This window comes from Budorcas taxicolor, chromosome 1 (assembly GCF_023091745.1).
Source record: "Budorcas taxicolor isolate Tak-1 chromosome 1, Takin1.1, whole genome shotgun sequence".
Taxonomy (NCBI): domain Eukaryota; kingdom Metazoa; phylum Chordata; class Mammalia; order Artiodactyla; family Bovidae; genus Budorcas; species Budorcas taxicolor.
In genome coordinates this window covers 3,090,641-3,114,299 of record NC_068910.1, presented here as the reverse complement: position 1 = coordinate 3,114,299, position 23,659 = coordinate 3,090,641, and the positions used below count along the sequence as shown (strand labels likewise).

Sequence of the window (23,659 nt, the reverse complement as noted above, 5' to 3'; positions counted from 1 at the left end):
CTTGAAATAAAGAAGTAAGTCCCCCAACTCTGTCCTTTCTCCTTTTTCAAAATTGTTTTAGATATTCCGGGTCTCTCGTAATTCCATACAAATTTTAGTTTGACAATTTCCGCAAAAAAGGAAGCTGGGTCAGTTGGTCTTCATGAATTATTTTTGCTAGGAGATGTATTTGCCTGATCAGGCTGACAAAATGACCTTTTGTAGGTCTTGCAACTCTGCCCTTGATCTGGACTTCAGAGGTTAAGTTTGTAAGGATTTGGGATTTTAATACTGCTCAATACTGGGGTTAAACACAGAGAGCAGAGGGTGCTGGAGAAAGTGTGAGTCCGGAACACGCACCTAAACCATCTGCCACTTGGATACCACATGACGAGTCACTGACCCTGTGCTCCAGCTTGCAATCTGTAATGAGAACGGGGCCCTCGCATCAATACTGCCGTGCTGTGGAGCGGAGACCACGGGCTCCTGCGGGCCCTTGGAAGATCTGCTCCAGTGCCTTCTTACAGGACTCACTGGCGAGGGAGGAAGCTCTAACAGCCCGGTGGGCCTGGTGGCCAACTTCTACTGTTTGTCTGCAGCTGTGACAAGGACATTGGGAGAGGACACAGATGGTACCCAGGCACAGGAGGTCCTTCTGGAGCACTGGTAACCCACCTGTTGTTAGCAAAGACAAAGGGATCTAGCAGCCCCTCACTCAAGCCCAAGTCCGTCCCACTCAGGCTGGGATGAGTTGGCTCCCAAGTGAGATGAGGGCCTAGATCCGCAGCACCGGAAGAGCGGGCGGAGCTGAAAAACTGACCGATGGCTAAGAAGCATATCGCTCGCTGACGAGGCCCAGCAGCCTCCACATGTGCCCGTCACTCAATAAACGCTTACTGAATGCCTACTCTGCAAGTGACATCAACATCTTCTTTTCTGGACTACAAAGTCCTCCCTGGTCTTCCTGATCATTTCAAATGATACCCTAAATTCTCCACCAGTGTCAGGGTCCTCCTGGAGACCAGATCATTTCGTACCCCAATGTCCCCTTCTGTGCTACTGTTTGAAAGGCTGAAATTCTTCCTAACAGATGCTCCATCAACTGACTTGGAAGCTGAATGCTTGGAACAAAGACATCTGCCAGCCAGCACTGGCAAAAGGAGAGCAATGGAGCCTTTAATCTGAGTAAGTCATCAGAGTGGGCATGAGAGACAGGATTACAGATTCCTTAGGATCACAGATTCCTTAGTATCAAATATTACAGAATATGTCTACTCTATCTCAGCTCACGTATAAATCCAGATGAACTGGTGTCTCCATACCGATCAGAATGAAATGAACAGCTAAGTGGCCAGAGTTCCCACAGTACCATTCACTTTCTTCCCTGCTGACAAATCCAGCCTGAAGTCTGGGTCTTCAGGGAAAGGACAGGAAGAGAAAGCTACAATTCAGTCCCTAAAGTTATTTTCTCCACTGTGGGAGAGGAAGGCACCATTAACAGTACAGACCCAAGTTACAGTGTTTTTAACTTCATGTTACTTGTTTATAATATGATATCATATCATCCAGAGTTTCAAAAGTGACCGTCGGGGCTTGTGGTGGGCTGCTGGGGGCAGGAGCGGACGACGTCTGTGACGCGCAGGGGTCATGGCTCTGGCCAGAGTGCTGCCCCGGGTCCCTCTGTGCAGGGGCAGGTCGGCTCCACGCCTGGCTGCTCAGAGACTCAGTTCTCTTTTGGTCCACAAAGTAATACGATGGTGGCGCAAACTCAGGGTCTCTCTCAGCCCGGAGATCTGACTGTCTCTTCGACCAGTATCCAAAGGAAAAGTCTAGTAAAAAATAAAGTGTTCTTAGAACTGATTATTGAATCATTTGAATGTTTTTAGTTTTTAATCATCATCTGTCTTTCTTAAAAGCCACCTTACATTCTCCGGAGAACTAAACTACAAGGCGCATGCAATGCCTACAGAAGCTCATGGAAGGAACCGGGCTGAGAAAAAGGAGTGAAAAGTCCCACAGAGAAAAGCTCAGGGAAGGTTCTGTGGAGAAAGAAGGCTGGCGGGTTCTGGGGACAATGCCAAAAAAGCACGAAAACAGAAATAACGAAGTGTTTAAATCATTTGCTTGACATGTTATAGGTACTTCGTAGCAAAACACAAGTTTTGTCCTCTACTGAGTCTTAGAAGATGCAAAGGGCACTGTCCAGAGCTATCTGTCTCTAACAGCGGCACAGACCCAAGCCACGCGCCATCCGCGTCTTTCACTTGAGTCGTGATCTCACAGGCTTCAACAGTTTAAGCGAATGTACCACTGAAATGACTGTTTTCAAAATGGCAGAAACCAGAGTCTTTTCCCAAAGAGAGGTCACTGCAGGTACCACGGTGTCTTTACAGGAAAAAACTTAAAGAAAAATTTGCATAACCTAGTGGAACCATATGTGAATTCAAGTTAATAAACTTGGACGCAGATTGTTTTCAAGAGAGCATAAAAGAGACTGTTAAAAACACAGGCTACATTAAAGTACCAAACTTTCCTAAGACTTTAAAAAAGCAGTTCTGGACAAACAGTACCCCGAAGGTGTAAAACCACAAGAGGGCAGCAGGAATTTCCAAAACCTGCCCTCAAGTGCGTCTTTAAAATACCTCATCCTTCAGGTATGATGCCTTGCAGACCCTAGTCTTTTATATCACACTTTCTAGTGCTTCTGGTTATTGAGAAGAAACAAGCTCAGGGACCTAGAGAATCCTTTAAGCTTCCCAGGACCACTAAGACTCACCAGAATCACAGTCTGCTTAGGAGAACCGACCCCTCACCTTTCCTCTGTCCCACTCGCGGACGTGCGGCAGCCTGGGCCTGATAATCCTTCCCCTCCTAAACCAGAATCACAGTCTGCTCAGGAGAACCGACCCCTCACCTTTTCCTCTGTCCCACTCGCGGACGTGTGGCACCCCGGGTCTGGTATCTTTCCTCTCCTGGACGATGACTTCTACTTTGCTACTCTGCGCAGCTGTACGAGGAACTGGCGTGACCTCTGGTTCTGGGGGCAAAGGCCCAATAACATCTCCATCTATTTTTGTAAAGGAAATAAGACTTCATTACAATAAAGCTTACGACTACTTTAAAAAGTTAAATTGAACATACTTATCCTGAGAGTACAAGCAATACCTGGTATTCACTGAGCACCTATTATATGCCGGGTTGTGGGCTAAGTACTTTGTACACAGTAGTTCACTTAGCTCTTTAACAACCCAAACTCAGGATTGGTACTCCATTTTATCCCCATTTTACAGATAAGGAAAATTACCATCAGAAATGCTATAAAGGTAAATAGTGAAGAGCCAGGATTCAAACCCAGATTGGATGGATTTCAAAGTCTCTGTTTGACACTATGCCACCCCACCTCCCCTGATCAACAATCGAAGGACCAGAAACCCTTCAATTACTCAAAGAAAGAGTCTCAGGCAAAGCAAGGGTGACGAGAGGTGGAGCCTGGTGACAGTCTGTAGGCTATTCAATTCTGGCCATAGTTTAAAAGAAAACGGTGTTTTAAAAAAACACTGGTGGCACTTCACATCTTGTGGAAATGACATGTTCAGGAGTAGAGCAAAAACAGAGAAACAATACACAGAGTTTAACATGTCACAGGAAGACAGCATTTATACAAAACTAAATGGACCATCTTCCAATTTTTAAGTGTCTCGATCTCCTCTCAAAGCTAAACTGAAGTGAGTTCAGAATTTTAAAATGGCATGGGCTTATGTTAGAGCTAGAGAAGCTTCCATCCGCCCCATTGGGATGTAAGTGAGAAGGCTGTGTGTGAATCCCAACGCACATTCCTAGTAAGGTAGCTGGTTCCGGCCCCTGCTTCCCCCGGGCTGAATCATGAACAGGTCCTGGGGAGCTAGTGACCACGCAGGTGACAGCAACCCTCTAGGGAACAGCAGAAGCAGCAAGAATGGAGGAAGCGGGAGAGCAGGTGACTGTCTGGGGCAGAGCTACCCCCTGCCCTGGACACCCTGCAATGTTAAACTTGAGAAGCAGGCGTCCACCTGGTTTGAGCCAGTCTATGCAGTCTGTTGGGCAGTTCAACCCAGACGGGCATTAACTCACACAGTGAGCGTGTCTGACCACACTACTGAAGTGTTTCCAAGCATGTTGACAGACAGATGTGGTAAGCTGTCTCTACCCACATCTCTACCTTGGTACGCTGTCTCTACCCACATCTGTAAATTATTTACTACCTTTCTGTACGCATGTCTTCTTCAAAACACACTTGTAATAACCAATAAAAACTGCCGCCACAGCCAAAGAAAACAGGCCTAAAATATGTACATGCACAACTACATTTCATCCTAAAATACCTTTTAAGCATTTTACCTCCAAGCCTCACTTACTAAACAGGGCTACTGTATGAAGCAACAAAATGCACTGCTAACATCCTTGTCTACAACTGATATTTTCTTGGGAGTAAAAACTGTTCCTGTTCCTGGATGTACCTCTCAGGTGCACTTCTTGCTCAGAAAATAAAACTAGATGGTTGATTTCTACACTGCCATTCCTACTCCTGAGTTGTCAACGGAACTAAAATATTTCCTTTTGAGATTCAGACACAGCCATGACGTACCTCTGTCCTCTCCCTCTGTTCCACCTTCTTGGGATCCTTTCATCTTCTTCTGTCGGAGCTTGGCAAGTCTTGCTTCTAATATGGCTTTTCTCTTTTCCCTTATATTTTCTCGTTTTGTTCTCTGATCTGTTGTCTGAACAAGGCAGAAAATTAGAAAATGATTAGCCCCATTCACCATATTTCTGTTGAAAAGGATGAAATAATTTTATTCTAAAAATAAACTGACTTTTCTGCCACCTCTTAGAAGCCATCCGTTGAAATGTTCAAAATGAATATCCTTAAGTAAGTCCTCTTATACAAGCCCTTTGATATTTTCTGAAGTTCATTTCACAGAGCATCCCGGAAGAGTTAACATTTTAGGAAACCAACCAATTCTGCCAATTCCTTAATCCCCCTCTAATAACTTTCCATTTTCTTACCCAGGCCACTTCAAAAGTACCATATTGGAAACTAAATTTTAAAAATCAAAGTCACACAGATTACTTTTGAACAACTATAATCTTAAAAGTCTGAAACAACAAAATAATACGGCAATTATCTTTATGAAACCTGTAACTGAATTCTGAATAGCTATGTACATTTCTAATTAATTTTACGAGATTTTTTTTTTTACAGTATGATTCAATGAGAAACCCAACTGTTCAAATCCTTCAAGTCAACTGAGTTTAATCTGTACCTGTTCACGCAGCATTTCTAAGGTTTTCATCTGCTTGTTTCTCAACTCTTTATCTCGGGCAAAAGCAAAATATCCAACACCAAGCTGCCGGGCCTCTGAAATAGGTAGAAATTACCCCAAAGATTAGATTTCCCTTCTCAGCGAATTAGATTTATGCCAAATTTCTAGCTGGGCCTCTGAAATAAGTAAAAATTACCCCGAAAATTAGATTTCCCTGCTCAGTGAATTAGATTCAGGAGAAATTTCTACCAAAGCAGAAAGGAACACAGGGATGTCTTCCACACTTTTTTTTTAAGAAGCAGGTAAAAAACGTTAGAAGTTTCTTTCACTCGTTTGCCAAGTGATAAACGCAACAAGTATTCATTAATTTTTTAGTCACAGGTTGTCTCCACTATTCTTGGGGCACACACTTGGATTAGCAGACCCTTTGTTAGGCTAAAAAGTGAACAGTTATTTTCAACTCCAAAAGTAGAATTATTTATTTATACAGAAGAGCTGCTTCTTTGTGAATACTTCCTTTTCTACCTGCCATTTAAATGTTCAAGATAAAAAAATGACTTAATCTGCCAGATGACTGTACCATTTTCACGGATGTCTTCATAATGTACGGGCCCCATTGGCCTTCTCAGGGCCTCCCTCTCTTCTTCCTCCCATTGCTGGCGCTGGAGTTCTTTTCTCATATCTTCAGACAATAAGGTTTTCTCATTTGCAGGACTAACGAAACTAGGAGAATAGAGCAAAAATCATCTTAGGTAAGAGCTGTAGCGTAGCAATGCTTCAGTTCAGGCATTTGGGGTCATGGATGAGCAACTCTAGTTGTGAGGAGGACAGTTCCTTACGGAGGTTTCTGACTCTTAACACCGTTGGGAAACTGCAAACAAACTATTTCCTCCTTTCTTTAATCCAAGCAGGCAGCTCGTTATATTAGCATAATAAAATCTTGTCTCAGCACTCACATCACTTTCTTTCCCAGCCTGGTCTTGGGCTGAATGGAAGGGGCATGCCAGGCAGGGAGAGGAACTATGGGCCTTCAGTGGGGGCCTCCCGTGTAGGGCCTGGTGTCCCAGGCGGTGGCTCAGGGCTTCCCCACTTCCTTCCCTGTGCCAAGCCCAGGCCTACCTGGACATGGACAAGGTGGAGCTTCTCCCAACACTTTTCACACAATAGCTGCCCTTGGTAAGAAGAATTTTATTCTCTGTGATGTTTTAGCAAATTACCTCTTTAGATACCACAGAAAAAAATCTAACCATGAGTTCTTACTTCAAAATGCAAAAAGGTATAAAGAAAGAGTTAAGCTGCTTCCCTCCCTGCCCCCACCTTGTCTGGGTCCATGACTCTACCTGCTGTGGGAAAACCCAATCTATATTCTTAAACGCACTCTCTATGCAGTGGTTTGTTCATCTACTCTGGGCTCACTCTCCGTTACTCTGTAGACAGACATCCTCCCAAGTAAACAGGCTCTGACACTCCTGTTGGTGTGGATGATCAACCATTCAGGTTGTTCTCTGAATGTGGACTGTGTGTGTATATGCACGCTAACCACAAAGAAGTGCTTCTGCAAACATTCCTACACATTAAAGAAATATTCTTACAACAGAGCCCAGAAGAAAACTAACCAAAAACAGCCTCGCTCACAAAACAATCCCTGTGTCTGCATGTCAGACCTGGGCAAAGCACTGTGTGTCACACACTTACAGCCTCCCCTGAAGATTTTTATCCATTTCCAGCAGATCCGGCAAATCCTTTCTCATGCAGCGCCGGGATCGCCCTAAAGAATCCACGTAATCCACCCTGAAATAAAAGTGGAAACATGTGAAAAGCTGCACATCACATACGGTCCCCTCAGATAAGGAGCTGGTGCACTATGGAAAGTTAATATCGGCTCCATCACAAACCCATCACCAAGGGCCTCCTGGGCAACTCAAACTGTAAACAATCTGCCTGCAGTGCGGGAGACCCACATTCAATCCATGGGTCGGGAAGAACCCCTGGAGAAGGGCATGGCAACCCACTCCAGTATTCTCGCCTGGAGAATCCCATGGACAGAGGAGCCTGGCGGCTACAGTCCACAGGATCACAGAGTCGGACGTGACTGAGCAACTGAAACACATCACCAAGAAATACCCTCAACCTGAGAGGCCACCACCATTGGTGCAAACACGCTCTTCACACTCAGAAGCAGACACACAATAGGTTCAATGCACCCGATTAAATCTTAGTTTTAGAAACGGTAGAAAATGATTGATCGTGTGTATCTCTGATCTCAAACATAAAACTCCACACAGACTCCTGCTGCAGTATTTCAGAAATTACTTTAACCTGGTTTATACATTTGCAAGGAGATCCAACCAGTCCATCCTAAAAGAGATCAGTCCTGGGTTCACTGGAAGGACTGATGTTGAAGCTGAAACTCCCAATCCTTTGGTCACCTGATGCGAAGAGCTGACTCACTGGAAAAGACCCTGATGCTGGGAAAGATTGAAGGTGGGGGGAGAAGGGGACGACAGACGATGAGATGGTTGGATGGCATCACCAACTCAATGGACATAAGTCCAAACTCCGGGAGTTTACCCAAACTCATGTGATGGACAGGGAGGCCTGAAGTGCTGCGGTTTGTGGGGTCGCAAAGAGTCGGACACGACTGAGCGACTGAACTGAATACATTTTCAAATATTCTCTCAACATCATAATAACTATGCTCTGTACCAGACTTTATTTGTTCACCTGCTCTCAGTCTTCCCAAATTTGATGCTTTTTGTTTCCTTTGTTTCTTCTAATTGATACAATTCTTCCCAGTGGATTAGAAATTTCTTCATAGAAATATAGAAGAAAGCGAAGAAGAACTAAAGAGCCTCTTGATGAAAGTGAAAGAGGAGAGTGAAAAAGTTGGCTTAAAACTCAACATTCAGAAAACTAAGATCATGGCACCCGGTCCCATCACTTCATGGGAAATAGATGGGGTAGCAATACATGGGGAAACAGTGACAGACTTTATTTTCTTGGGCTCCAAAATGACTGCAAATGATGACTGCAGCCATGAAATTAAAAGAAACTTGCTCCTTGGAAGAAAAGCTACAACCAGCCTAGACAGCATATTAAAAAGCAGAGACATTACTTTGCCGACAAAGGTCCGTCTAGTCAAGGATATGGTTTTCCCAGTAGTCATGAAGGGATGTGAGAGTTGGACTATAAAGAAAGCTGGGCACTGAAGAATTGATGCTTTTGAATTATGGTGTTGGAGAAGACTCTTGGAGAGTCTCTTAGACTGCAAGGAGATCCAACCAGTCCATTCTAAAGACCAGTCCTGGATATCCACTGGAAGGACTGATGCTGAAGCTGAAACTCCAGTACTTTGCCACCTGATGCGAAGAACTGACTCACTGGAAAAGCCCCTGATGCTGGGCAAGATTGAGGGCAGGAGGAGGAGACAACAGAGGATGAGATGGTTGTATGGTATCAATGACCCAATGGACATGAGTTTGAGTGAACTCCGGGAGTTGATGATGGACAGGGAGGCCTGAATAGAAGTATTCTGAAAGACTCTTTTTAACTAGGAGGAAGCCAAGGCAACACATTTTGTACTGCAAAAGTGCCTCAACAGTGGGCCAGTCTGTTATCTTTTACCCTTGTTCTTCTTTCCTCATCTTGGCCCAAAGTAAGGACCTTGTTTCGTGTACCAGGCAGGGAAACCAGGCAGCCAGCAAGGCCAGTGAAGTACTCCGATGCCCACACAGGAAATAAGGGCAGGTTTTCATGGATAATATTTCGTTTGCATTATGATGCAAAAGATTCTTAATGTTTTTAAATTATAGGTAGGGACTCCCCCAGATCCTATGGCAGGAGGCTGAAAGCAGAGAAGGGCCAGCACTGCTGCTGAACCAACCCAAGGTCAGATTCCCACGCATGTGGCTTATGGTTTTATGAGTCTTTTCTTTCCAGTTGGACATGCCAAGTCCAACTGTCAGCCTGTGATTTAAAAGGTGAGCATGGGAATCCACAACTACAGTCCTAAAGCTGATGACCACAGAAATAAAACCTCCAACAGCAAAAAGCAGTTTCTCCCTTTTCTTCTTTTCCTTCAACGAATGGAGAACCAAAACCACCTAACCAGATGGTCTGAGTAATTATTTACAGTATTTTTGTTGAAAGATTTTCCACCACCTGGAACTTAACTGCAAAAAGATTTTACAAGCAGTTACAATTCTGGAACCTAATTTAGAAACAAAAAAAAGTGTCAGAACTGCTTACAGTGCGTCTTCCTTCACCCTATGGGGCACGTGACACCTCGGTTGCCCTTCAAGGTCTTCAAATCGATAACAAATTGGTTGTAATCATACAGGCATTCATGGGGGGGGGGGGGGCGGACATTAAACCTTTCAAAGGAGACGAGATTTCTGCTATGAAAAGCAATCAAAGCTATTCTGTCTCTGGAGAAGGCCTCCAAAACATACAGATCTCGTTGAAACAGAAGTGGCAGGACAGCAGCCAGCAACAAAAATCAACGCGCAAGCTCTCAGGGGAACAATAACCTGAGGCCGGAGGGGAGCACAGGAGGGCTCAGTCATGCCCGCTTCACAGGACGCTGGGGGAAGTTAGGGCACAGGCCCTTGAAACGCTCCTAGCAAGAGCAGGCAGGATCTAGAAAGTACCAAGAATTTGCCTCAACCCTGTTCTGGTAACGAGGCCAGCTACGTGTCCATACGGGCTTCTCAGGTCACTCAGTGGTAAGGAATCCAGCTGCCGGTGCAGGAGATGCAGGAGATGTGGGTTCAAGTTTTGGGTTGGGAAGATCCCTGGAGGAGAAAATGACAACCCACTCCAGTATTCTTGCCTGGAAAATTCCATGGATAGAGGAGTCTGGCGGGCTACAGTTCATGGGGTTGCAAAGAGTCAGACACAACTTAGCGACTAAACAACAAGACCCAAAGGAGCAAGTATGTTTAAGTGCTATCAGAGTCCAGACGAGGGAGAGACCATTTAGACTAGAAATGCTCAAGAAAAGTATGACGAAAGAGATGGCATCATACCCGCTCCTCTGTGACTGCTATAGCAAGCACACGGCCACTAAGCCCACCTCAGATGTAAGTGTTTTAGAAGGTTGGTAAGAAGACCCTTCTGCAGCATAAAGATGCAAGTTCCCTGCGTTCCCGAGCAGTGGGGACTGCTCTTTTCACTCATAAAAGACTCCTTCCCGTGGGGGGAATGGCTGACAAAAGATCAACAGGTCCTGCTGACAACCCTAAGCAGTTTCTAACAAACACGGCCATGATGTGGACATCTGAGCCTTCGGCGGGGAGGGGTGGGCTCCACACCGGCAGGAAGGGTCAGGCAGGGTTGCTCCTAGGAACACAGCATCAGTGCGCCTGCATGCAATCACAGCCCTTCTGAACAAGGGCTCAGGTCTTAGGCACAGAAAAATCACCATGGCATTTCCTCTGCAGTTTCTTTGTAAAGAAAAGACTAGTTTGGTTTCTCCATCATTCACCTACTAGGTATCACCATCCCTGTTCTGCAGATGAGGAAACTGAAGCCAAGAGAGGGTAGGAACCTGTCACAACCGTACCACCAGTCAAAGGCAGAGCCCGTGCTATCCAGACACAGGTCCGTGATACCCTAAACCATACTGGCAGAAAATGCCACAGCCGGGGTAAGGCTCACTGATCAGTTCTGCCAGCCCATTTTCACTGGAAACAGAGCTCATGCTATCTACATGATGATGCCTGAATAAGGACCTGGGTGTGGCGGCAGGGTGGGTAGAGAGGAACATTCTTCTGCCTACACAACCCTCTCACATCAATGAAACAGGGGAAACAATGCCTCCCCGCCTGGCACAGCGCCTGGCACATAGCAGGGACACAGTCTATTTGTAATTATTTCAAGTAGCAGCCACTACGTCTACATCTACAAATGCAACCCTACTCAGAGGGGAGTCTCTAAAGAAAGACTAGAGAGAAATGTCTCGATAACAGCAAAATAACATGGCTCTCAAAAAGTAAACCCAAGTCTGACAACATTAACATAACCAAATGGCATAATATCACCAACCATTCTTCACTGGGATCCTGGGGCGGAGGAATATCTTTTTCAGAAAGAGCTGCTTCATCATCGTCTCTTTCTTCGGTCTTTCTGTAATCTCTATTGGCACCAATCGCTTCCATTTCTTTGTGTTTGTCTATCATCTTCTGTGTGAAATCCACAAGGTACATATCCTCCACTTCTTCATCTAGAACACAAAAATCAATTTTCAGATGCATGGAACTGACATGAAGCAGTCACAGTCACCACTGGGCGGCTATACCCCGACAGTTCACCAGTTGAGGTCTCCACCTGCCCGCTAAAAGCTCAAAAGGCACAGAGCCTCCTGGGGGCCTGACAGAGACACTGTAGACAGGCCACTGGACACACATACCACATACAAAACATCTTTAAAAGCCTGCAGTTTTCTGCTGCCTCATCAATAACAAGACTAGAAGATCAAAGTGTCTGACTTCAAGAGACCCATCTAGCCAATCAGATAACACAGAGGCAGAACAGCACTGCTCAGTAAGCCATTGTGACTCAGTGATTCCCCGTCTCTAACCACGTGGGTCGTATCCCATAACCCTGGGTATACTGCTGCAGAATGTCAAGTGTTCAAAGGGTCCTAACGCAGGCAAAAGAAGTCATCTGAATTCTTGTCAATCCATGAACACCACCTTTGGCTGAGGCATGGGGCCAGGATCTGCAGGACATACAGAAATGTCTAACGTGCCATCTATCTGCAGGCCTTACCTACTTGAGCTGAAACCTACACTGAAAGTTAAATAGTAACCCATGATTCTAATTTAACACAGGATAGCGGATGCATTCATGAACCATGTATCCATCAAGTTTCACTCTGCTGGATTTAAGCTCTGAGGAACAGATGGTAGGTTTCCTACTACCAGGGGTTGATGTTACCCTCACTGTACAGTGGGAAATAACTGAGGCTCCAAAACTTGCCCAAACATGCTGGTCCAATAAGCCCATCAGGAGGTGGGCCTGCCGGTATGGACAGAACAAATCTCCATGCCCACACACTCCTTTGTCTTGATTCTATATTAACAATATAAGTAAAGTTTGAATCAAATGAAAAAAGACTATGTTTTTAGCCCCAAGAACATGTAATTCAACTGGGAAAGAAATACATTTTCCCAGAGCTGAGTTAAAATAAAACCACAGAACAGTGAGGCCTCCTGGCTGGCTGACACCTGCTGCTGCTTCAGTGGGAAGGCAGGGCCTCCCCCAGGGCCCTCGGCTTTGTGAGCACCCAGCCTGACCCTGCTGGGCTCCCAACACACAGGAACATGGCTCTGGTGTCTGGGCAGCCGTGGTCAGGGTCCAGCCCTTCCTCTCCTGCTGCGCCCCGCGCCTGGCCCTCAGCCCTAGCCCCACAAGTCAGCCCAGCCAGCTCTGGCCCTCTCCTCCCTCTGCTTTCCCCATTCCTCCCTGCAGAAGCCCTTCTCCAGTTCTCCAAAACCTTTAAGACCCCCATCAGAGCCACCTTCTCCCTAAAGACTTCCACGTATGCCTTTTGAAGGCAGTAAGAGACGCACTGCCTTGGAAAATCTCTTTCATTGTTGTTGAACTCTAGGCTGGGTTTCCTTTTTGTGGGGCAGGTATGAGGAGGGAGGATCTTTTAATTACTATCTTAGAAGCAACTATACCCGGCTTCCCAGGCAGCAGAGTGGTTAAGGTTCTGAGCTTCCACTGCAGAGGGTACGGGTTCGATCCCCGGTTGGGGAACTAAGATCTTGCATGCTGTGCAGCACAGTAAAAAATGTTTTACTTTTTAAAAAATAAATTACAAAAGCAACTATAAGCACGTCAAAGAATAAAATTAAACACAGAGGAAAAAAAAACAGGGGAAAAGGAATAACCCCAGTACTCTGATATAACCGTAATTCCCCTCAGGCTGTTTTTTCTTAAATACAGCCGTAACTGTCTGTCATCATGGCCTGTTTAGACCTTTTTCCCTGAACTTCTCTTCTTCTGTACCATTTTCCTCCACTGACGATGCCTCCGTTGAGGAGAGAGGCAGAGTCTGGCTAATACTGTACTGACTGTCCCTCTATCGTGCCTAACAGGCCCAGCACCCACGGGGCAGATTAAAGACTACTGCTGATTTTCTTATCTCTGTGCTGACACTCAGGCCTTCCCCAGGAGCTCAGCTGGTGAAGAATCCACCGGCAATGCAGAAGACCCCAGTTTGATTCCTGGGTTAGGAAGATGCTGACACAGAAAGTCAAATCTATTTAAGTCTCTCCCTGTTCTCATAATTATTTTAACAAATATAAGAAAATATCACAGAGTTGCATGAATTACAGATAATAAAGATGCATCAATAATTATATTTACCGATAAAGTCTCCGTTAGTCATTTTTTCATATAATTTGGCTTTTTCTTCCAATTTCTCCCTAGGAGAAAAAAAAAAAAGACAAGTATAAAAATGGTCTTATCACTGCCACTCCTGGTAAAACTGCTCTCCCCAGCCTGACTGCTGCAACCTAGCCTGATGACTAGAGCTGAGCCCCCACCCTGAGGGGACTCTCAGACCCAGCCAGGTCTGCTCTGCCAACTACACATAAAGCCTGGCCCATGTTTCTTTCATTCACGACTGTACCAAAGGACCAAAAACAATGCCTGGTGCATAGCAGATGTTCAGTCAGTATTTGAGGAATGAATACATGAATGAATGAAGATTCCAATTTAATTTAAATGCCAAATACAACAAATTAAATACCAAAAAAGGAGAGGTATCTAAACAAAAACATTTTCTGTTATGGATCACCAAATTTCACAGTAACTCTCTATCACTGGTTTTATCCAAGGGTCCCTGGTCTTCCCTTGGCTAATTAGGTCTCTCTAAGGGAGGTAGAGATCAACCTCTTAGAAGTCTGTTAAAAATATGATAATGCCTATTTTATACAGAACATAGATAAATTATTCATGACAGACAGCTAATAAAAAACAAACATCAACCCTGGCATTTCAATTCAGCAGCCTCTCTGCTCATGTTAATTCTAGTGACATTTATTCTTTAGTGGCTAAGAACTGACAATTCTTTTATTCTAGAAATACTTATGATGATAAAGAGCACCAAAGAAGTCATCTGAGCATTTGCTTGTAAAGGATTGTACTTTATCATAGCAGAAAATTTCATTTCTAATGGTGAGTATGATGTTAGCTAATAGAGCATAAGATGTTATGAAGAAACTCAAATGAACATTTTGGTCAATCCAATACAAAGCCATAGTAATCAAAATAGTATGGGACTGGCATAAAAACAGACACACAGATCAACGGAATGGAAACAGAGCCCAGAGATAAACCCACACACATATGGTCAATTAATTTACAACAGAAGAGTCAAGAATATGCAATCGGGAAAGAGCTGTCTCGTGAATAAATGGTGTTGGGAAAACTGGACGGCCACATGCGAAACGATGAACCTAAGAAACAGTATTACACATCTGAATCAAAAATTCACAACGGAACCATAAAACTCCTAGAAGAAAACACAGGCAACACATTCCTGACATCAGTGTGGCAATGAATTTTCCAGATCTGACAACAAAAGGAAAGGCCACAAAAGCCAAAATAAACAAAAGGGACTATATCAAACGAAAAAGCTTCTGCAGAGCAAAGGAAACCATCACCAAAACGGAAAGGCAACCTGTTACTGAACGGGAGAAAATATTTGCAAATCTTACGTCTGCCATAGGGTTAATATCCAAAATAAAGAACTGACAACTCAACACCAAGAAAACCAAACAGTGCAACTTTAAAAAAGGACCTGAATAACCATCTTGTCGGAGACATACAGATGGGCAACAGGTACATGAAAAGGTGCTCAGCATGAGGGGAATGGAGACTGAAACCACAGTGAGATGTCACCTCACACCTAACAGAACAGCTGCTACAAAAAGATAAGAAATAACAAGGGTCGGCAGGTGAGGACATGGAGAAAAGGAAATCTTCATGCAGTGTAGGGGGAATGTAAACTGGGGCAGCCACTAAGGAAAAAGAGTATGAGATGCCTCGCAAAATAAACAGAACTACCATATGGGAGCTTCCCTGGTGACCCAGTGGTTAAGACTCTGAGTGCCCACTGCAGGGGCATGAGTTCACTCTTGTATAAGGGGCTGTCCAGAGAACTTAAGATCCTGCGTGCCACACAGCATGGCCAAAAAAAGTAGACAAGTTAGTGAGCAGCTGCCAGAGGCAGCAGGAGGATGGGAAGGAAACGGATGAACTGGGTCAAAATGTACAAACTTCCAGTTATAAAATATGTGAGCGATGAGGATGCAATGCCCAGCACAATGAACACAGCTAATGCTATCTTGCATACCTGAAGTCTGTTAAAAGGGTAGATCTCAAACATTCCTAGTTAAGTGTTAGTTGTTCAGTCATGTCCGAGTCGTTGCGATCCCATGGGCTGGAGCCTGCCAGGCTCCTAGGTTTGTGGGATTCTCCAGGCAAGAATACTGGAGTGGGTTGCCATTCCCCTCTCCACGGGATCTTCCTGACACAGGGATCAAACTGTGTGGTGATAGATGTTAGTTAATTATTAGATCTATACATCATGAAAAACACTGGGCTGGAAGAAGCACAAGCTGGAATCAAGATTGCCAGAAGAAATATCAATAACCTCAGATATGCAGATGACACCACCCTTGTGGCAGAAAGTGAAGAGGAACTAAAAAGCTTCTTGATGAAAGCGAAAGAGGAGAGTGAAAAAGCTGGCTTAAAGCTCAACATTCAGAAAACGAAGATCATGGCATCTGGTCCCATCACTTCATGGCAAATAGATGGGGAAACAGTGGAAACAGTGTTAGATTTTATTTTGAGGGGCTCCAAAATCACTGCAGATGGTGACTGCAGCCATAAAATTAAAAGATGCTTACTCCTTGGAAGGAAAGTTATGACCAACCTAGACAGCATATTAAAAAGCAGAGACATTACTTTGCCAACAAAGGCCTGTCTAGTCAAGGCTATGGTTTTTCCTGTGGTCATGTATGGATGTGAGAGTTGGACTATAAAGAAAGCTGAGTGCAAAAGAATTGATGCTTTTGAACTATGGTGTTGGAGAAGACTCTTGAGAGTCCCTTGGACTGCAAGGAGATCCAACCAGTCCATCCTAAAGGAGATCAGTCCTGGGTGTTCATTGGAAGGACTGATGCTGAAGCTGAAACTCCACTACTCTGGCCACCTCATGAGAAGAGTTGACTCACTGGAAAAGACACTGATGCCAGGAGGGATTAGGGACAGGAGGAGAAGGGGATGACAGAGGATGAGATGGCTGGATGGCATCAGCGACTGGATGGACATGAGCTTGGGTAAACTCCAGGAGCTGGTGATGCACAGGGAGGCCTGGTGTGCTGCGATTCACAGGGTTGCAAAGAGTCAGACACGACGGAGCAACGGAGCGGCCGGACTGCACTGACTGTGGTGAGCACTTCACAACAGATACAAATACTGAGTTACGCTGTTATACATCTGAAACGAATACAATGTTATGTTTCAATTACACCTTAATAAAATACACATACAAAGCATAAAAAAGTTACAGCATCTTTCAACAAAATTAAAATTCTAAGCATAATGTACAATAGTGAGAAAAATGTCTCAACAGTGAACATGTCTTTAAGTAAAGTCTCCAGCCTGTTGGGGATAGGTCAAACACTAAGAAAATAATCCCCAAATGGGCTAATATTCTGCCCTTTATTCTTAGACCCAGAAGAGCCAAGCAGTCTGGGCAACCATTATTTTCAACTACTAACTTTTTATTATGCAATGGATCTAAACACACAGATGGCAGTTATGCCAGAGATTAAAACTTGGGATTCTGAATCCAGGGTGCTAGTGCAAACAGGGGAAGAGCTCTTCTTTACAGAAGAATGCCAGCTAGTAAACAGAATGAAAAAATAATACACATGGGATGACAGATGTAGAAAGATTCTGATTTTGAAACCATCAGTGTAATAACTGACTCAGTGATGACATGATCATCACATGAAAACACACTGGTAAATGGAATATTCACACAGCCTGTTTCCCTCCTTAGATTATTATTAATTTCAAATGAGGAAGAACATCTTATCGGTGGAAAACTACAACAGATCTACCTTAGCTGAGTGATCAAACTTATCATCACCAATAATGACTTAAGCTGACATCATGAACCTCCTGATGGGACTCAACAGGACATAGCATCACCTAGCTAGTGTAAGAACCGTTGGTGATTAGTCTGACTCTAATCAGACGGTGGGACACCGCAGACACAACTGGCATGGACTTTTCAAATGATGTCAATGGTGTAACAGACAACAAAAAGGCAAGGGAGGGACTTCCCCGGTGGCCCAGTGGTTGAGAATCCGCCCGGTGGCCCAGTGGTTGAGAATCCGCCTGCCAATGTAGGGAGCACAGGTTCTGTCCCTGACCTGTGAACTAGGATCCCACGAGCCACAGGGCAATCAAGCCCATGGGCCATGATTACTGAGCCCATGTGTAACTGCTGAAGCTTCCTGTGCCCTACAACAAGAGAAGTCACCACAGTGAGAATCCCTCACACTACAACTAGAGAGTAGCCCCTACTCACCGAAACTCAGGGCAGCCATAATTAAATAAAATGTAAACATTTTTTTAAACAGGCAAAGGAACCGTTTTCTATTAAAAGAGACTAAAGAGATATGACAACTACATGCAATGCCTACTCTTTAATTAAACATTTTAAAAAACAATAAAGGACATATCTGTACTAGGATAACTGGTGAAATATGAATATGGACCATATGATACTACTTCATCAGCAGCAAACTTCCGGGATATGATAGCAGTATTGTGGTTACACAGGAAAATGTCCTTATTCCTGCATAACCACAGTACTGCTGCCATATCCCAGAAACATGCCACTGATAAAATAGTATCATATAGAAGATATACGCTGAAATATTTAGAGGTAAAGTACAGCGATGTTCAACAAAGTTTCTCTACACACACGAGAGAGGGAGGGGAAGAAAGAAAGCAAATTTTAAAAGACGTTAAGTGGTGAATTTAGGTGAAAAGTATTAGAACGTTGTCTTGTTTCAAATATTCTGCTGGTTTGAAGCTTTTCATATTAAAAAGTTGGGAGGAAAATTCAATTTCTAATTACCAATAACACAGCACCTAGTAGCCCTGAACCACACCACATGGACACTTCTTAAAACACTTGTGGATAATCTCAGTGCCTAACAGGGGCTCACAGGGGAACTGTTTCATCTTTTAAACTGAGGCTATGTCTTATCTTCTTATAAGATTATAAATATGTCTACAAATTATATTATTTTCAGGTAACAGAATATCTGATTAGGAGGATGATAAAAATTAAAACTATAAATCAATTAAGGGTGAACTTTCACCTCTTTGCTCAGGGAGCCACAAAGGTAGCTCCGTTTATTAGAGAGCAGTTTTACCTCGCTTTGTCCAAAGTCTTCTGTTCTTCAATCTTCTGTTCAGCATCCTTTTCAGCTCGATTAGAAACTCCTGCATTCTGTTTGCTCCAGATACTTGGTTTCTGGAGAAGAATTTAAAAAACATAGAATCACCAACTGACTACAAAAAATCTCTACTTATACATCAGAAAGGGGAAAAAAAGATAATTAGATCTTGTGAATCAATGGAAATAACTGGACCTCTGACAGCCAACTTACGTCCTGCAAATAAACTATACGTAGCAAAGCTGGAGCTGGGAAAAAAAAAAAAAAAGACCCTAAATTACATTTAAAAATGTCTTTATACAATTGCAGTTACTTTTTTAAATCTCCTGAATGATTACAACCTAATTCAAGACTTTAATGAAAAATACGTAACAGATTTAGTAATACAAATAATAGATACCATTACTTATAAAATTGGAAAAACACTCACATATTGAAGAATTAGAGCATTATAATGTGCTTTTGAATCTTACTAATTTCTATTTCAATATTTGAAATATTTTATGCAGAAGTTCAAATACAAGACAAGGATTTATAGGTAGCAGATACCATGGACACTTTCAAAAAACCTAATTATGGTTTAATTCCCCTATGTTTGGGGTCAATGGAGATAATTAGATTTTATGTTTACCTTGTTGGTTGGTTTTGGTTTTCCCAAAACTCCAGCATCTTTTAGAAGTTTTTCTTGTTTGAATTCTTCTTGTTTTCGGAAGAGTTCAGCCTTAAGGTCTACCAACTAGAATAAAGCCAATAAGCAAAAAAAACAAAAACAAAAAAACAATTAACTCTAATGAGTGATTGGATTTCTAAGTTTTTACAATTCTGAAAACAAGATCACAAGCTCTTATAAATGGACAAAAGTGGATATAAAATTAAATGTTTAAATGCAGAGTCTAGTACAAAATAAATCCAAGTCATCTTTCATTCCAGCTCTGTGGAAAACATATTTAATTTTCAACACTTCAAGGCTTTCCTCTGGGCAAAGAGAGGATGATAAGAAAGCAAATGGGATCTGCATCTTCTAGACTCAGATCCAGCTAACATCATTCACCACTGTCTGACTGCCGTTGTACTCAGCTTTTTCATGTAGTAAAAGGAAAAAAAAATTTTTTTTAATTTCACTTAAACATCACAACAATTTGTTATTTTTACAGGAAAACGTCTTTGATCGGCAACAATCTGAGCCCTAGTATGTGCCTGGCACTTAACAATGAACAGCAGAATACAAATGTGAATTAGACATACTCCTGCCTCAAAGAACCTACAATCTAGTAAGAACTGTAACTTACAACACCAGTCAGATGTAATATGTGACTTTAAGAGTGAAATTAAGTGGCATAAAAATTCAGATAAAGGAGTATTTCCTTTTGTCCAGAGTGATCAGAGATGGCTTTGAAATGAGCCTTAAAGGACAGGCAAGATTTCAACAGCTAGAAATAGAACAGACTGAGTGAATTTTGTTTCTCTATGTTTTATAAACCATAAGTTTAACTTGTGGTTAAGAACAAGAAAAGCCAGGGCAAAAGGAACAGGGGACTTGGATCTATCATCACTATCTACCCTGCACAAAAGGGTATAATGGCAGTTTCCTTTTTAACGATGGAAGTACAGCTGCTTGTATACGCGGGCATTTGTAAACTGAATACTTAAAAAGCCCTGCATTACAGACTTTTAAGGGAAATCAAAATGACTGTATTCAGTGATTTCTATTTTGGAAGTATTTAAAAATAGGTTTGGCACAGATTTTAATAACGTCAAGAGCTGGTTTATCCCAGAACCTAATATTCTAAATTTTAAAAAACAAATTTAAAACTTAAGCTTTTTCTTCTAAGCCTTCTTAACCACATCAAAGTCGCACATTTTCCTACTATACTTTTGAATTTTAAAAGGAAGATGCTCAGAGAAGTGTCAGCTCTCAGATGGCATTCACATTATTATTACTAATTTAAACCCATCAGGAAAAAATAACAAATTTTATAGCTTTTTGATTCCTAATCCTATAACATTATGTGCGTGTGCTAAGTCACTTCAGTCATGCGAAACTCTTTGCAACCCCATGGACTGTAGCTCTCCAGGCTCCTCTGTCCATGGGATTCTCTAGCCAAGAGTACTGGAGTGGGTTCCCATGCCCTCCTCCAGGGGACCTTCCCGATCCAGGGGCCGAACACCCCATCTCTTCTGTCTCCTGCATTGGCAAGCAAGTTCCTTACCACTAGCGCCACCCGGGAAGCCCTCAAACATTATTAACTAGTACCGATTTTCAGTATGAGATGGCGGCAAGGGGCTCAAATATTGGGATATTTCCTTCATATCCCTTGCACCTCAACATTCTGCAGCAAATCCAAGATTAAGCCAAAGGTTAGGCAATTCGCTGTGATATACTGGAAAAGACAACTGCCGTGGAGTTAACCAGACTGAGTGGGCCCAGGTCTATCACTAAGAACTCTGTATGTGAGCTGAAGAAAGACACTTCATTTTCTGAGCCTCAGTGGCCTTATCTATAAAGTGGGGATATGACTAGCGCCTGCCTCCTAATGCAGTTAGTAGAGCGCAGGGAGACTGCATAAAAAGTGCTGGCACAAACAAGTACCGAGAACTGGTTTTCTCCCCCAGTGCAGCTCAGTTACTCAGTGGCGTCCCATTCTTTGCGACCCCGTGGACTGCACCACACCAGGCCTCCCTGTCCATCACCAAGTCCCCGAGCTTGCTCAAACTCATGTCCATTGAACTGGTGATGTCATCCAACCATCTCATCCTCTTGTCGTCCCCTTTTCCTCCTGCCCACAATCTTGCCCAGCATCAGGGTCTTTTCCAATGAGTCGGTTCTTCGCATCAGGTGGCCAAAAGATTGGAGTTTCAGCTTCAGCATCAGTCCTTCCAATTAATATTCAGGACTGATTTCCTTTAGGATGGACTGGTTGAATCTCCTTGCAGTCCAAGGGACTCAAGAAGTAACTAAATTAACAAAAGTGCTTACATCCTATTAGACCTTACAGCTCCCGGGCAGCGCATCCTACGGGTGTATTAGCAACTGTTTAGCCGTCCTCCTGCCGGGGGACGCTGGGCCTCTCGGACCCCGGGGAAGTCACACTAATGTTCTGGGGGGGGAGCAGGGGGGGCACCGTGCTGGTCCCTGAGATCAAGGGGAACGTGTCTGCACAGCTCGCAGAGGCCGGGGTCCCCCCTCTGATAGTCACGGAGACGAGGCTGCCAAGAAGGCCTGGCCAGTCGTCGCGGAGGGGAGGCGGGGACAGTCCTAACCCGGAAAAGACACGAGGCTCAGGACGGCGTCTGAGGGGAGAGCCCGGGCCCGGCGCCCCGGCAGAGGGGAGGCTAAACTCAGCGTTCAACTAGTGAGAAAGTGGGCCCGCTCCCGTAAGGAAGAAAGCACGCTCCTCCTTTTCCAGAGAAAAGCCAGGTCCGGGGTCCTCTCTGAGGAGAGATCGTCTGGGCCCCCGAGTGAAGAAACAAGGTAGGTCGAGATTCTTATCCTGCGGAGGCGAGGAGACGCGGAGCCCGTAGCATCATCTATCCCCGTACTCACCGAGGACGCCGTGACTTCCAAAGGCTTCTTTCGCCTGTCCATAGTCTCCCCGCAGTGGCCTGAGGTGTACGCCTCAAGGTGCCAGGCCGGCCTCTTATACCGCCTTCCGCTGGAACCGGAAGTCGACTCAGCAGAGCGTCGCTATTTATGGCTCCGGCGCCATCTTGAGAAGGTCAGAGTGTCGCGAGTACTGTGTCCTTCACCATTTTGAGACGGTCAGAGGGTACCCAGAAGTGAAGCTAATTGCTAAGGCCATCTTGAATAAGGCAGAAGGTAATAGGGCTAGTGTTTGGTGCCATCTTGAGAAGGTCTACATAAGCCCTGCAGGGCAATGCACGCCATCTTGAGTGGGGCGGATTGGGTGTGGCAAAGGCGCCATCTTGGGAAGGGCGGAGTGACCTGACATGATTATCTTCCTAGTGAAAAGAAAGAAACTTTAGTAGGCCTGAAAATATCTAAACACCGTTTGAAGACCTGCCTGCCGTTCGCCAGGCACTGCTTGGTGCAAATCACAGGTTAATTTATTTAACATCTTACAAGAGTCATATGAGCTAAAGATTAGCATATTAATTCTAGTAGAAATAAGAACAATCATAATAGCTAATGTTGATACACTGCTTACTTTGTGTCACTTTACATATTTCAGCTGGAGAAGGAAATGACAACCCACTCCAATATTCTTGTCTGGAGAATCCCAGGAACAGAGGAACTTGACAAGCTGCAGTCCATGGGTCACAGAGTTAGACACTGCTGAGTGGCTTAACACACGCACGTATTTCAGCTGGTAAGAACAGGAACTCCAGATATCAACGTCCTCAGTTGATACCACTCCTTTACCACTTATCAGTTGTGTGACCTTAAGAAGGTTACTTTCTCTGTGCTTCAGTTTCCAAATGGGAATAAAATAGTACTTACTACATGGGGCTCAGTGAAAATTAGATGAAGTAAATGAGCTAGTCTATAAAAATATTAATGACTGTGCTATTCAGACTAATGACAGCCCCCAGATGCCCATCTTCTAACCCCCAGAACCTGTCATTATGTTACCTTACGTGGCAAAAGGGAATTTGCACATGTGATTAAATTAAAGATTTTGAGATGAGGTTATCTAAGTAAGTTCAATGGAATGCAGGAGATCAAATCAGTTAATCCTAAAGGAAATCAACCCTGAATATTCATTGGAAGGACTGATGCTGAGGTTGAAGCTCCAGTACTTTGGCCGCCTGATGCGAAGAGCTGATTTATGAAGACCCTGATGCTGGACAAGATTGAGGGCAGGAGGAGAAGGGGCGACAGAGGATGAGATGGTTGGATGGCGTCACTGACTCAGTGGACAT

The 23,659-nt window shown here is 43.9% G+C and overlaps 1 protein-coding gene across 1 annotated transcript; it reads right to left on the bottom strand.

The window, feature by feature from the left end:
- Window positions 1-1,494: 1,494 nt before the first annotated feature.
- Window positions 1,495-22,427, bottom strand: CCDC174 (coiled-coil domain containing 174). Its single transcript, XM_052642829.1, has 11 exons — window positions 22,323-22,427; window positions 19,410-19,514; window positions 18,755-18,855; window positions 13,656-13,714; window positions 11,325-11,502; window positions 6,975-7,070; window positions 5,860-6,002; window positions 5,280-5,374; window positions 4,604-4,736; window positions 2,894-3,046; window positions 1,495-1,808 (listed from the first exon to the last, which is right to left on the bottom strand). The coding sequence occupies exons 1-11, from the start codon at window positions 22,362-22,364 to the stop codon at window positions 1,510-1,512; spliced, it is 1,404 nt and encodes a 467-aa protein (XP_052498789.1). The 5' UTR covers window positions 22,365-22,427; the 3' UTR covers window positions 1,495-1,509.
- Window positions 22,428-23,659: the final 1,232 nt, after the last annotated feature.

Excerpts from the sequence above, each read along its gene's own strand:
- CCDC174 (XM_052642829.1), bottom strand. The coding sequence starts at position 22,364 with ATGGACAGGCGAAAGAAGCCTTTGGAAGTCACGGCGTCCTCG. Across the intron at positions 7,071-11,324 it reads CAGGATCCCAGTGAAGAATG|GGTGGATTACGTGGATTCTT; the intron begins GTTGGTGATATT and ends CTTTTATTTCAG. Across the intron at positions 1,809-2,893 it reads CGAGTGGGACAGAGGAAAAG|ACTTTTCCTTTGGATACTGG; the intron begins GTGAGGGGTCGG and ends ATTTTTTACTAG.